We start from the raw sequence: 13643 nt of genomic DNA on the forward strand, positions 1-13643 counted from the left end.
TTATCCTTCGAAGAGGTGGAAAAATTCAAATATCTTGGAGCAACAGTAACAAATGTAAATGACACTCGGGAGGAAATTAAACGCAGAATAAATATGGGAAATGCCTGTTATTATTCGGTTGAGAAGCTGTTGTCATCTAGTCTGCTGTCAAAAAATCTGAAAGTTAGAATTTATAAAACAATCATATTGCCGGTTGTTCTGTATGGCTGTGAAACTTGGACTCACTTTGAGAGAGGAACAGAGATTGAGGGTTTTTGAGAATAAGGTTCTTAGGAAAATATTTGGGGCTAAGAGGGATTAAGTTACAGGAGAATGGAGAAAGTTACACAACGCAGAGCTGCACGCATTGTATCCTTCACCTGACATAATCAGGAACATTAAATCCAGACGTTTGAGATGGGCAGGGCATGTAGCACGTATGGGCGAATCCAGAAATGCATATAGTGTTAGCTGGGAGGCCAGAGGGGAGAAGACCTTTGGGGAGGCCGAGACGTAGATGGGAAGATAATATTAAAATGGATTTGAGGGAGGTGGGATATGATGATCGAGACTGGATTAATCTTGCTCAGGATAGGGACCAATGGTGGGCTTATGTGAGGGCGGCAATGAACCTCCGGGTTCCTTAAAAGCCAGTAAGTAAGTAAGACGTTACCTTTGGTGCACCATGAGAGGCGAACTACATCAACACTGCACAATGATAATTAATGAAGCAATGATGGAATTCAAGGAGAAACGGGAGTATCTCGCAAAAACCTACCACCAAGTACCATCTTTGTCCACTGCAAATTTCAGTTGGACCCACATCCAAATTACCAGCATGGAAAGCCAATGCTCTAGCCATTTGAAGGATTCTCAGAAATAACGTGCTAACTCACTTGTTTCTTTTAAATTTTGCAAGAGAGCATTTCTTAACTTTAATACATTAATAAGATATCATTAGTTTAATCTAATTTAATTTGTTACCATATTACCACAGTCTAGCATATATAGTCACGAAGCTCAATATGCAATAAATATGCATCCATAGATAGTTGCTAACCACTAGGATCGCTACTATCGCCCCATTACAGGCAATGTGAAATAGTACCTGCACAGTCTATTGTTCCTGGTAACCTCAACAACTCAAGCTTCGTGACTGTATATACTAGACTGTGATGTTACAATGCAGGATTTTTTGCCATTGTGATTTACTACAAAAAAAAATAGTTCACGAGCTAGCAGATAGGACCTAAAAACAAACATAAACAAAAAGTGACTTAGCTTGTTTTTCCTGTGAATCTTTCATTTTATCCAATGCCTACCCACTTCACTTATGTGAATCGGGTTCTGCACATTGCAGATAGATGGCAGGATGGTGGCCCATTTTCAATTTGCATACCATTCAGCAGGTTACTGTAGATGATGTGTATCTGTGGACAGTTATGTCAAGTGTTGGAGTAAGAGTAGGGTAGAGTAGTGGTATTCAATTTATGGTACATGGGCTTTCTCAAGAGGTACGCATCCCACTGATCCACTATGTATGTAAAAATGCTGATATATTTTATATTTGTTGATAATTATTGTATTTTACATACTTTCATGGTTTTTTTATTCATATAATTACAATACATTTTGGAGGTGCGAAAAAAGAAATTTGGAGGTACACTAGCAAAAAAATTGATGTAGGGAATGAAGAGGGTACGTAATTTAACTGTTCACAAATTTACATAAAACAGCTGTAGGGTACTGCATATTGAAGTCATTTGTAATATTTACGAAATCAGCACTTGAAGGTTGTGTTAAAATATATTAGGGTGCTATTGCAACTCTTTTCATTTAAATCTAAATGTTACAAATTTTAGTGCTTCAACTGTGCATAACATATACGTCTACACTATGGTAAATCCTTGTACAGAGCCTGCTTCATGTAGTGTTGCACTTTCAATACTTGGAAAATTTACAATGCAAAGTATTAATTTTGTATATATTTAATTCCTTTTAGCCAATTTTTGTTCCCCCATCAATACTAAGTTACCTACCTCACTTATAAGTTTTATTCTAAGTATGTAGTACAATCACAAAGAAACTCATCTGACAGTTCTTAAAGTGAAATGTCATTTTATTTGAAATAGATGTTAATTTTTCTTAAATTATATTTCCTGTGCATATTTTCCAGATAAATGATCTGTGAATACTAAATTTTAATAAAATTCAATCACTATAGTTACAAACATACTGACATGCTCAAAACCAATTAGGGCTGCTGAAAACATATACATTTCCACACAAATTTCTAAATCCATTTTTTGTACAACCACAATGCTTTCTTTCATAATATAGTGAAAAGGAAACTTGGAAACTAAAATTGGTAATTATCACAAGTTCACTTACATTCTTCATCCCTGATATGTGTGCCAAACTATACGAAACTTTGAGGTTGTATTTATTTGCAAAATTAGTATGAAAATGGCAACTATTCACTTTTAAACGTTACTTGCAAACTCCTAACATATGCATGACATCATTCATGGTCTTTTTTATTTATTTATTTTTTTTAAGAAAAGTATTATAAAACTCAAATTTCAGTATCCCCTTTTTAAAAACCTTATTCTGTAATATTAACTCTAAGTACAACAGTACGAAATTACGATGTTATGTCAGTCCTCATGCAAAAAAGTATCTTGTAATTTCATACAAAAGCAGTCTCTGAACCCTAGCAGGTATTAGCTAGATTTTTCCTCGTGTTCACATTGAGCTGTTATATCATTTTAATCAATGTAGAATAATTACTTACCTGATTCAGCTACAGCTGGACTAAACACGGAATCTTCGCAATTTACTTGCAACTCATGGTGTAACATGAGAGGTTTACAGTTAACCCCTCTCCCGAGGGGAGGGACAGAAATTAAATTCAATCATCTTAACAAAATATAGATTACCATAAAAAACTTACAATAATTATCCCTAAAAAAATTATAACTATTTCAATCTGATATTCGTGGTATTTTGTTTTATAATTTAGTTATTGCTTTATGATTAAAATATTATGATTTTAATATGTACTGTGACTGTATCATTGTTCCAATAATCAGTTATTGCTTAAATAATTTACTTCAATTCGAAAAAAAATGGATTAAATAGTTTTCATGAAAACAATTTTTTTAAACCAATAGTGCTCTTTCATCATCATCCTGTCAAATACTAGTCCCAAAAGAACTGTTACGGCCTGAAAAAAGCGATTTTGTTGTCATCTTTTCATAGGTCGACCAAGTAACCATTTCTCATTTGGACAATACTTCATTATTGCCTTAGGGATCCTGGATGAAACCATTCTTGAGACGTGTTCCTTCCAGTTTAACTGATATCTGGAGATGTAGTCCAGTATTGATGACACATTAAGTCCTTGAAGGATATCTTCATTTTTCTTTCGATTCCATTTAGTATAGCCAGCTGTTCAGCGAATGAATCTCATCTCGCAAGCTGTTAGTCTGCTTTCATCTTTTGTCCTTATAGTCACTCCCATAACATAAGAATGGTCGAGCTATTATTTGATAAAGACGAGTACGAGTTGATTTTTGTACTAACGAAGGTTTAAAACTCTATTAATGATGCCCATTGATTTGTTGAATTTTACAATTTTCTCTGATAAATCCAAATTTTCAACAAAAGAAAGTTTATATCCTAAATAATTAAACTCATTAACTCTTTCCAAAATTGTGTTATTTAAACAAATTTTGCTTGGTATTGGGTATTTATCACAAAGGGCCATTATTTTTGTTTTGTTAATGGATATTTCCATTGAATATTTTTGAGCTATTAAATTTAAATTATGTACTGACCATTGCAAATCATCTGCTCTCCTTTATAAACCATTAATAAAAAAAAAACAAAGGAAAAACAACTGTTAGGAAAAACAATGCCATAGTAAGAAGTTTGTTTTGGTTAGGATTCAAGTGTATTGAGACCCTATATAATTAATAAAATACAGTAAATAGAAAAATCGGTGGCAATACAGTCATGCATGCACAGACATTATTTTCATGCACTTGTGAAAATTTACCATTTTCCAATTATCATGGCCCTTATCAAACGATGACAGAAACATGGCAAGATTACTATGACACAGGGTCAGCAAGACATGAAGCCTCCACCAAACAGAACACACATCACACTGCCAATGGACAAATCAAGTGTTTGGGTAAAGGGGATTAAGTAATTTTTTGTGCAAATGGAGTTTTGTTCCCCAGGTGAAAACACAAGTTTAATTCTACAAGTAAACGAGCAAAAAAACAAAAGAATACTAGCATTTCATGTGTTTGTGTAGAAAATTATTTGCAATAGGGACCCGAAGTTTAATTTCATTTATCTCAAAACTCATTTTTATGACTTACCCCCCTTTATCCAAACACCATCTTCAACACGAAGTTATACTGCGTGTTCAGTTCAAAGTGTGTCATGGCTCACTGTATGCCGTCACGTGGCTAGTCGATGAGCCTAGAGAATTCAATCTTCCTACACTTCCACAGAGGCGTATTACTTATGTGCCAGAGAAGTTGCCTAGCAAGTATGACGTTCATTCTGAAGAGTACTTACCGATACGTATGGTAACACCTGTAGCGGCAGGAATGTCAACTGTTTGGAAACATGTACTGAGGTGAGTTTTTTTTTCTTACTGTCGGGATATGTGGAGAGGGTTAAGATGATTACTTATGTACAGTATTTGTTGACATTAACTTCTACCGTCAACATGGACATGGAGCATTTTATTTGTGTTGTGGAATGTTGCCGTACGCAACCGATGGTAACAAATATCCTGCGTACGACTTGCCCGAGCAAAACACAGTTCGAAAGAGGTTATGGTAGCACACAGACTTTACAGACCACCACCTGTTGCTACGACATTCAAGTTATACTGTACACGTTCTTAAGTTCAGATTGAACGCCTTGATTAATAGGCAACTTCTCTGACATAAAAGCTGAAACCCTCTTCAAATCGCTGACTCACAACAGTGACGTCATGACATACTTTGAAATGAACACTCAGTAGTTGCATACGTGAACTATTGTGTACACTATGAGCAGTAATGAATTTCTAAAGTGTTGTAAGAATTCTTAGAATAGTTCCCTTCAGAAGGAAAAGTAAAGCTGGGAGAACATGTAGATTTTAGGCACGTGAAAGGAATTGTTTCACTGCAAGATGGAATTTCTGACAAAATTTACTGACCATTTTTGGCCCACATGAAAAATTAAACTCTGCTAGTCATCATCCTATAAGTGAGGTAATAATTTCGTACACATCGAAAATGAAATAATTAATAAATTAGTAATTTGTTAGGGCCAAATAATGGAAAACACATTCAAGTGTTCATGCATGAGGTGTCCGTATATTTACACAATTTAAAAGTAAGGTAAAAAACTAATTGAATGCGATTTATTTCCTTTTTAATATTTTCAGCTGCAGTTATATTTTATTGAGAGATAACTTGGTAGTGATTCGGTGAATACAGCAGGATTAAAAACTGTCATATTGAGGAATTACCCCAGTACCCTCAAAGCCATCAGGTACAGGATATACTGATCTAAATAGTTGCAGTATACTGTTTAAGGGCTCGTCTCCACTATTAAACATTTAACAACAACATGTTAAATGTTAAACTGTTTACTGTTAACATCCCAACATGTTGATTAAACATATTAATGCTAATTTCATTGAACACACTGTCCACACTGTTAAACATGTTAAACTTTACTTTGCTTGCGTAGTCCACCATAAACAGTATGAGATTTTAATGTAGGTAGCGTCTTGTTTTCAAACCTTGGACAATGGACTCTGATGAAGATGGTTTGGCTTTTGTAATAATCTCTATTGCTTGTTACAAGGCCTTGAAAAGGAAGAAATGAGAATGTGGATGCGGCAATATCTTAGTAAAAGACACAATGCAGAAGACATTATAAACGAGCATAAAGTTGAAGATCGATTTGGATTCAAAAACTTGCTGAAAATGTCAGAACACGATTTTAATAATTTAGTGCTGCAAAAAATATTTTTTGTCATATCAAAGGAAAGCACACAATTAAGAGCAGCCATTTCACCTCATTAAAAAAAATTACAGCGAGATTAACTGTCATAGGAGCTATACATGATAAATGTTAAAGGAGCAGCTAATATCACGTTATTCTTTCCGAAGTTTTACAAATGTTAATGTTAATATATGTCACCAAATACGACCATTACTGATGTCAACATAGCATTAACGTTTAGCGTACCACAAGGATGCGAAAACTCTCCATTGTATTCTCGAGAACAGTTAATAATTTCATTTCTCTAAAACAGTCGGCCTTCTTTGGTTTGTCTCTGTATTATTTTGCAGCCACATTTCACAAACAAGGCTTTTCCATCAGTGCAGTAACCAACTTTATTTTAACGGTATTTTCTTTCGTCCACTCCAGTACTTCAAACAACTTACAGCCAACTCTAAGGATTGTATAAAAAAAATCAAGAGGTGCTCCTAGTTACGCGCCACAAAATCGAAGAAAGTTAGCTGCTATAGAAACTGTACGAACTTTGCCGAATTGTACCGACATTGCACGAGCAAGTGAATTGACTTGACTTGTTTTCCATTTCTGCTGGAAAACACGCCAACATGTTAAAAGTGTTAACTTCAACATACTCAGTTAACATGTTAAGTCAATTGAGACTTGAAATGTCCATATACATGTTAAATTCAACATGTTGTTGTTAAATGTTTAATAGTGGAGACGAAGCTTAAGGATAAAAAGAATGGTTGAAAGAAATGTTCAAATTTTTCCACTGAAAATGCAAAAGCATTGCATTGTATTAGATCTATCATCACATAACAAAGTACAATTCAAATGTAGCTCTTTTCATGTCTAACACAGTTTTGAAAGCTCTTGGCCCCTATAAATATAAAACAGACACATACAGACTGAAAATGATGCCCTTCAAAGCTCTGACAATCACACACTTAAATACACAAGAACAGCATTGTAGAAACCTGCTCCTTGTGACAGCTTTTTACAAGACTTGCTCTCTTCAGTTCAAGACCAGTACCAAAAATCAACTGAAATTACCATATTTTAAATTCATAACAGGATATTGTCATAAAAATACTTCTTTTACCTACATACTTATTGCAAGCAGACTCATCTTGAAGAGAACATGTTTTGTATGCGTAAGTAGAATGTAATAAAACAGGTGAAAGAAATAAAAAATCTTGCTCTTGCATTATGGGACATTTCCACTGCTTGATATGCATTTTAACGTGATATCAGTTGGTTCAAACACTGATTTCAAAGGTTGATATTACTGTGTCAATCAAAACAAAAACTTCATGAAACACTATTGCTCTAATTTCAAAGACACAAATCAGACAATTTTTCATCTTCTAAAAATTTTAGACACTGTATTCACTATTTTGACGGTTTCATTTTATTCTGAAGCGAGTTTTGTGATTTTTTAAACAAATAAACGAATTCTAAGAAATTTGAAGCCACCTGAGTTGAACTATGATTAAATACGTTCCAAATGTGACCCCAGTAACTTGCTAGCAGCATAACAAACAGCAGATATATGGGGAGAATGCCAAAGAAGTTAAATGGGGGAGGGGAGAATCCTTCCAGAGCAAAATAATATGTTTAAAGCCACTACCAATGAAACAAAATAAATACGAAATAAAAATAATAATACTGAAATATAATGGGGCAGTCTTCAATAACAAACTTTTAAATTCATTACAACACTAGTTATGTAATTACATAAACAATTCTGGAACCTCTGTTAAAGGGATAAAAGGAAGAAGGAAAGTGATTTCGACTGTAACACTTCAGACTTAATGTTAGTGTTCCTAACATTCTGGATACTTCCGGAGTTCTGCTTAAAGAATGGATAATATTTCTCTTCTAATCTTGAATTTAGCTGACATTATTCCTGTATAAAATAAAAACAAATGTTTTATAGCATAGTTCACAATAACGATTTCCATTGTATCAATGCAATTCAATGATCTTTCTTCCTGGTACGTCTGTTCAGTTGTTATTCTCCTTGCAACCATTCCTGGCCACTGACCTTTGACATGATACGCTCATCCCAAACAACCATATGACACATAGCATATTTTAATCAATGAGAGAAGACTGACCCTAAGCAGGCGAAATTTCATGTTTAATTCTTCTTCTATCACATTCCATGACTGAGTACAATCTGCTGTTTACTAATCATAACTTCTTGTTTACAGTTCAGTTATTTCCAAAAAATCTGTAATGAGTACCCTGTATCTTAAATATTGTGCTAATGTTTATGTAATTTCATAGATTCTAGTTCCAAGAACTTTACATAACATTAGACGAAACCGTTGGCAAGATGTACAATTTCATAAAATGAGAGGTAAAGAAGAAAGAAGTTTCTTCCCGGCATATGTGAAAAAAGTTACAGCAAGAGTGGAAAAGCATAGTCAAAATTACTACATTATCAAAATAATCAGTTTCGAGAATTGCAAATGAGTGAAAACTATATAAAAACGGAGTATAGTACATATTTCTTTAGGACAAAAAAAATTTAAATAGAATATGTATAATGTATTTAATTAGTTTTAAGCAATTTTATTCCTATAACAACATGGTCTATTGCATTATCCTGGCATCTGACTCACTCTATGGCCAAGAATGGTTGCAGGATATGAAATTGATTACACAAAATTCACAGAGATCTATCACGGTATCTATGACACCAAGTTATCACTTGGTAATGACATAACCAGAACTACGTATCTACAGAATTTTATTATGTGATACTAACACGAAACACAATTAAGACAAATGACATTATAATGTATATCACTGGATTTTGAGCTTCAGGTCCCTTAGTTTTAAACATACGATGCATTTCTCCTGTACAAATTATTTTAAAAAATTCACAACTCAAGCAAAGTAATAGATTTTGAAAGAGACTTCATGAAAACTATGATATTTAAGTTAAGGTTAATGTGATATGTGAGGAATTAGATGACAACTGATATCTCTTTCAAGATTATACATTGCCGTTGGTTGTGTTATTGTACAATGTTTCAGTACATAAATATAAAACAGGAAAATATTCCTTGTAAACATTCACTACTGGAACTTTAATACAATATTATACAATACTCTAGAAGAATTTCACTTAGAAATAACTAAAAAAAAATAATCGAAGTAACAATTTTGCAAGCTGATGTTTCAAGAAGAGATTGTCAGAAGCACTGGTACTTAAAGAGAGCTCTTACATGACCAAACAAATCAGTTCAGATAAAGAAAATATATGATTCCATATACATTTTTGCTAGCACAGAGGAATTTAAAGCGCATTGTGTGTGTGTCTATTATAGAGGCCAGGCAAGGTAAGGCAAAAAAGAAGTATTTTCTTCTTTTTAATAATTCGTCTGTTTGAAACATGTGTTAAGCTGTACGTGAATTAAACTTCCCCACAAAATACCTTTAATTCTACAGTAATATTTTCATGCTGAAGTTCAACTATTAGGTTCAATTGTTTATACGACAGCCTTCATATTTCATTTTCAAATTAATGAACTCCTGATTGAGACAAACCACCATTTGCCAAAAGATGAAACTGTAACAGAATTTAGTGACTTTTTAAAAGATACAAAACTGTAAAATTTCAATAATATATTCAGAATTAGTTTCGAACCAGCTGTAACAATGTCACTGTAAAAATGAGTACCAATAATCCTATCAAATTTTATATAATAATGATTAAATATTACTGTATTTTGGGTCCTACCACTAACATTCCACACTTGCTTTACTGCGATGATGGGTGCTCATTACTAACATATATACCAGAGTTGGACAATCTGAATTTAGGGGAAAATGATTACTCCAACTGCATGACCTGTCCAACAGATGCCAGCACTTTACAGACACAGCTAACAGAAATTACCCGACACTCAATACCTCTAACCCTACTTATTAAAACAGCCTGATATTGACGTAACTACATACTTTCTGAGTAGCTCTTTGTACTGCACTGCAAATTCTTATTCTAACCCTACTTGTATTGTCATTGAAAATGTTATCTCACTCACAGCTACTAGGTGCTACAGTACAACACAGGTGTATCATTGTTAAGTCAGTTTCACAAATTTCCTAGCAGTAATGATTACATCTCAGTTTTCGGAATTGTGTAGTATTTTCTTTTCTGGGAGAGATTAGTATTTATAAAAATGTAGTAATTAGCACTTCTTTATATTGTCAAATGTTGCACAATTATTTGCTAAATTCCAAGGCAAAATTAACTTTTGAAATCCTTATGTGGAATGAAATAAATAATGATTATGATAATGCAAAGGCGGAAGATAAACAATAGGTTCGTTCCAACAGCAGTCAGGAACCGTCTGTAACCATCGTGAGCATGCGCAGTACAGAGAAAGTGTTCCAACACAATTCGAAGCAGTCCTGAACCGGAAACATGTACTGCAGTCGGGCGTTCCAACAAGCTTTTGACACAGGTTCGGAACGGTCAGAAATAGTCCGCGGATTGAAGCATGTACGGAAGAGTGCACGAGACGCGCATAAGCTCACCAACGTCTCCCGGATACTGAAGAAAGACATGGTCGACTGTTCACATCAATGAGGTTAAAGATGAAAACTGACAGTGCAGACGAATAATAAAACTAGAGATTTAATTTAAACTTTCGCCAAAAAGAAAGGGAATGGAAATTATTTGGGTATTGAAATAGTTAATTACAATTTCAACATGCAACTTTGATTAAAAGTATAATAAATAACGTACATACATTAATAATTAAAAAAAAAAAAAAAAAAAAAACTTTTTTTTTTAAATGACTTTTTTTACACGACATTGAATTGGCGGAATTCTTGCCTTCCATATTTTTTGTCATCTTTTTATAGAAAATGATCGAAATTCTATTTTCTGCAATTAGAATTAGCTGCGAAACGATAACAATCATCCCGTTCTTAGCAAAGATCATCACAGTCATAGCATCTCTGGATTTAGTACATAACGATCCGTGAACGCATTCCAACAGCGTCCAGTCCAGTTTGAATCCCATAGCAGATGCTCAACTAGTGCATGCGCATAAGATGGTACAGGAACCGTACATGAACTGATCCATGAACCGCTTGTTGGAACGAACCTAATTTAACACTTGTGCCAACATTAGATCTCAATGCCCACTTTAACTGGAATGTTTTCTATGCTTCATTTCTATCGAATTATCCGTTTAACATATGAAATCATGCCTGTAATCCCAGGTTGTTCCAAGAAAAATATCAATGATTAAAATTATAAGCTATTTTACAGCTTCAGCATAAACAATATATTCAATAAGTTAACAAAAATGATATCACCAGGTTTTAAATTATGCGTAGCCACAATAAAGGACTCAATGAGATATAAATAAACAAATAGAGTGAGAGGGAAAAAAGATAGGTCACAATATATATAAATATATTATATTCACTTGTATTTACAGGTAAATGATCAAAATACAATACACTGTATTTACACTTGCGACACCTGAGGTATACAGATCATGATTAGTGGTTCTTGGTGCATGCCTTGTCCGAAGTATTTCCACCATGAACCATTAATGCCACTCAGTGCACAATGAAAACTGACTTAACAAGGTCCGGGTAAAAGCTCAGAATGAGCCAATGGCAGTAACAAAGTAAGGTCTAATACAATTCACTGCTTGTGGCTATTCGTTAACTAGTGAACCCTCTTTGTTGGGAAGAATTTGTTTGATGAGACACTTATGACAGAATCTAGCTGAAATTAAAAATATGAACAGTTTCGTGAAAACCTGGAAGAAAAAATGCAGACAATATCTTATTGATGCGCGTTTAACAAAAAGGGTTCACATAGTCTCTTAAAACTGAATCCTACAAAATTAAATTACTCAACTTAACGCACGCACACATGCACTCTGATTCACAAGCACAACCTCTAGAATAGAAACTCGTACTGTTCACTGGTTGGTGACGAATTTGCTGCATTACCGTGGCTGAGGGCCGAGATAGCGTGGCCCCACCATCTGCATGTGTTAATGTTATTGCGTGGATGCAAATGGAAAGGCCATGTTTTCGGCCTGGCCACCCACTAATAGCACTGCATCTCGATCATCTACGTGTTACGCTATGAAAGTCTCTAGCCTTTCAGCTGCTTCATTAGACCTTCAGTCGATAGCGACTTCGGACGCTCAATGGGCAGACCAAGGGCTCGGTCCCAGACCAGCGATGCCAGCACACCCAGAGCACGTGACACTCCAAACAGCACGGTGTAGTAGTTCATTTCTTTCATACCATAATACTGAAAACATAATATACAATGCACATTTGTCTTTCAATTGACTTAAAAATTTAGTGGTCCTAGTTGTAAGAACTGCACACACTATCTACACAGCCAATCATTCCACACAGGAATGTGATATGATATACAGTAGAACTTGGTTATAGCGACCTCGTTTTGTGCGACACCTCGCCTATAACGTCAAATATTCTGTGGTCCCAACTAATTCCCTGTAAGACATATGCTTTTCTACCTTGCTTAATACAACAAACATATATGCGTCTACCTCGCATATAATGTCATTTTCAACCTCAGTTTGGAATAAGATTTTCTAAGAACCGAAGTATTTTAAGAAATATTTTGTTGAAATCTGACCCTGACAAATTCTTTACAGTCTCCTTCTGTCATAGACCCCTGGAATGCAGGCGGATTCCCCACCCCATTGTAACCTGCCCGAATTCATGCGGTATTAGATCAGTTTCGACAGGAAGTTTTCACTAAGTGCACGCATTTTAACGCAGTATGGCCACTAAAAGAAGTGAGTGACACTTTAGAAGTCATTCGAATTGTGAACATGTTCTATGAAGCTAGGGAAGGGAGCAGTGAAATTGCAACTGAAATTATGAACATAGAATGTAATTTAGCACTACAAAATGTGTATTGGGCAAGTAGAAGACAACAGAGCAAAATGACTGATTACTTCACATCCTTCTTCACGAAACTCCAGAGAAAGAAATCAGGTAGTGTCAGGTCTGGGGAATTTGGAGGCCACATAATTGGCTCTCTTCGACCACACCAGTTGCTACCAAAATGTGTCATCCAAATAATAATGTACAACCCGTTTCAGCTCACGTTACCCGCGGTGTCTTTGTGAACCATCCGTTACATACACTGTACAGTCGCGAGAGAATATTAGTCTATCATTTATACTCTACTGAAGCATTTTAATACTGCATTAGTAATTCATTTAGTTGTAATATCTTTTAACATGCTGTGTATTGAATGAAACGTTTCGTGTTTACATGCCGTTGACACATTCTAATACTGCATTAGTGATTTATTTAGTTGTAGTATCATTGAATACACTGTGCATTCAATCAAGTTCAGTTTAGGTTTTATATAACCGAATCCATAAGATAGCCTAATGTACTGTGTGGAATTTTCAGGGAAGGATTGCAATTGTGACAAAATATGGAAACTCCTCCAAAGAAGAAACCATTTCCGAAAGTGTACAATTCTCAAAGCAGGAAGATAATTTATAATGTATTGAAATTTTGTAGAGAGGAAAAAAGGGCGGGTTTCATTCTACCTTTAACAAAAGCAGTAGAAAGAGCAGCAAAAG

At 34.7% G+C, this 13643-nt stretch overlaps 1 protein-coding gene across 1 annotated transcript in view; it reads right to left on the bottom strand.

Annotated features, from left to right (window-relative positions):
• Nucleotides 1–6782: 6782 nt before the first annotated feature.
• The window catches only part of kdn (citrate synthase), a 60587-nt gene continuing 53726 nt past the window's right edge, over nucleotides 6783–13643 (bottom strand). Inside the window, exon 9 of the mRNA XM_069839155.1 lies at nucleotides 6783–12322. Coding sequence (XP_069695256.1) covers nucleotides 12161–12322 — 162 coding nt within the window. The 3' untranslated portion in view covers nucleotides 6783–12160. The remainder of the gene's footprint in view (nucleotides 12323–13643) is intronic.

Source organism: Periplaneta americana, chromosome 11 (genome assembly GCF_040183065.1).
Source record: "Periplaneta americana isolate PAMFEO1 chromosome 11, P.americana_PAMFEO1_priV1, whole genome shotgun sequence".
Taxonomy (NCBI): domain Eukaryota; kingdom Metazoa; phylum Arthropoda; class Insecta; order Blattodea; family Blattidae; genus Periplaneta; species Periplaneta americana.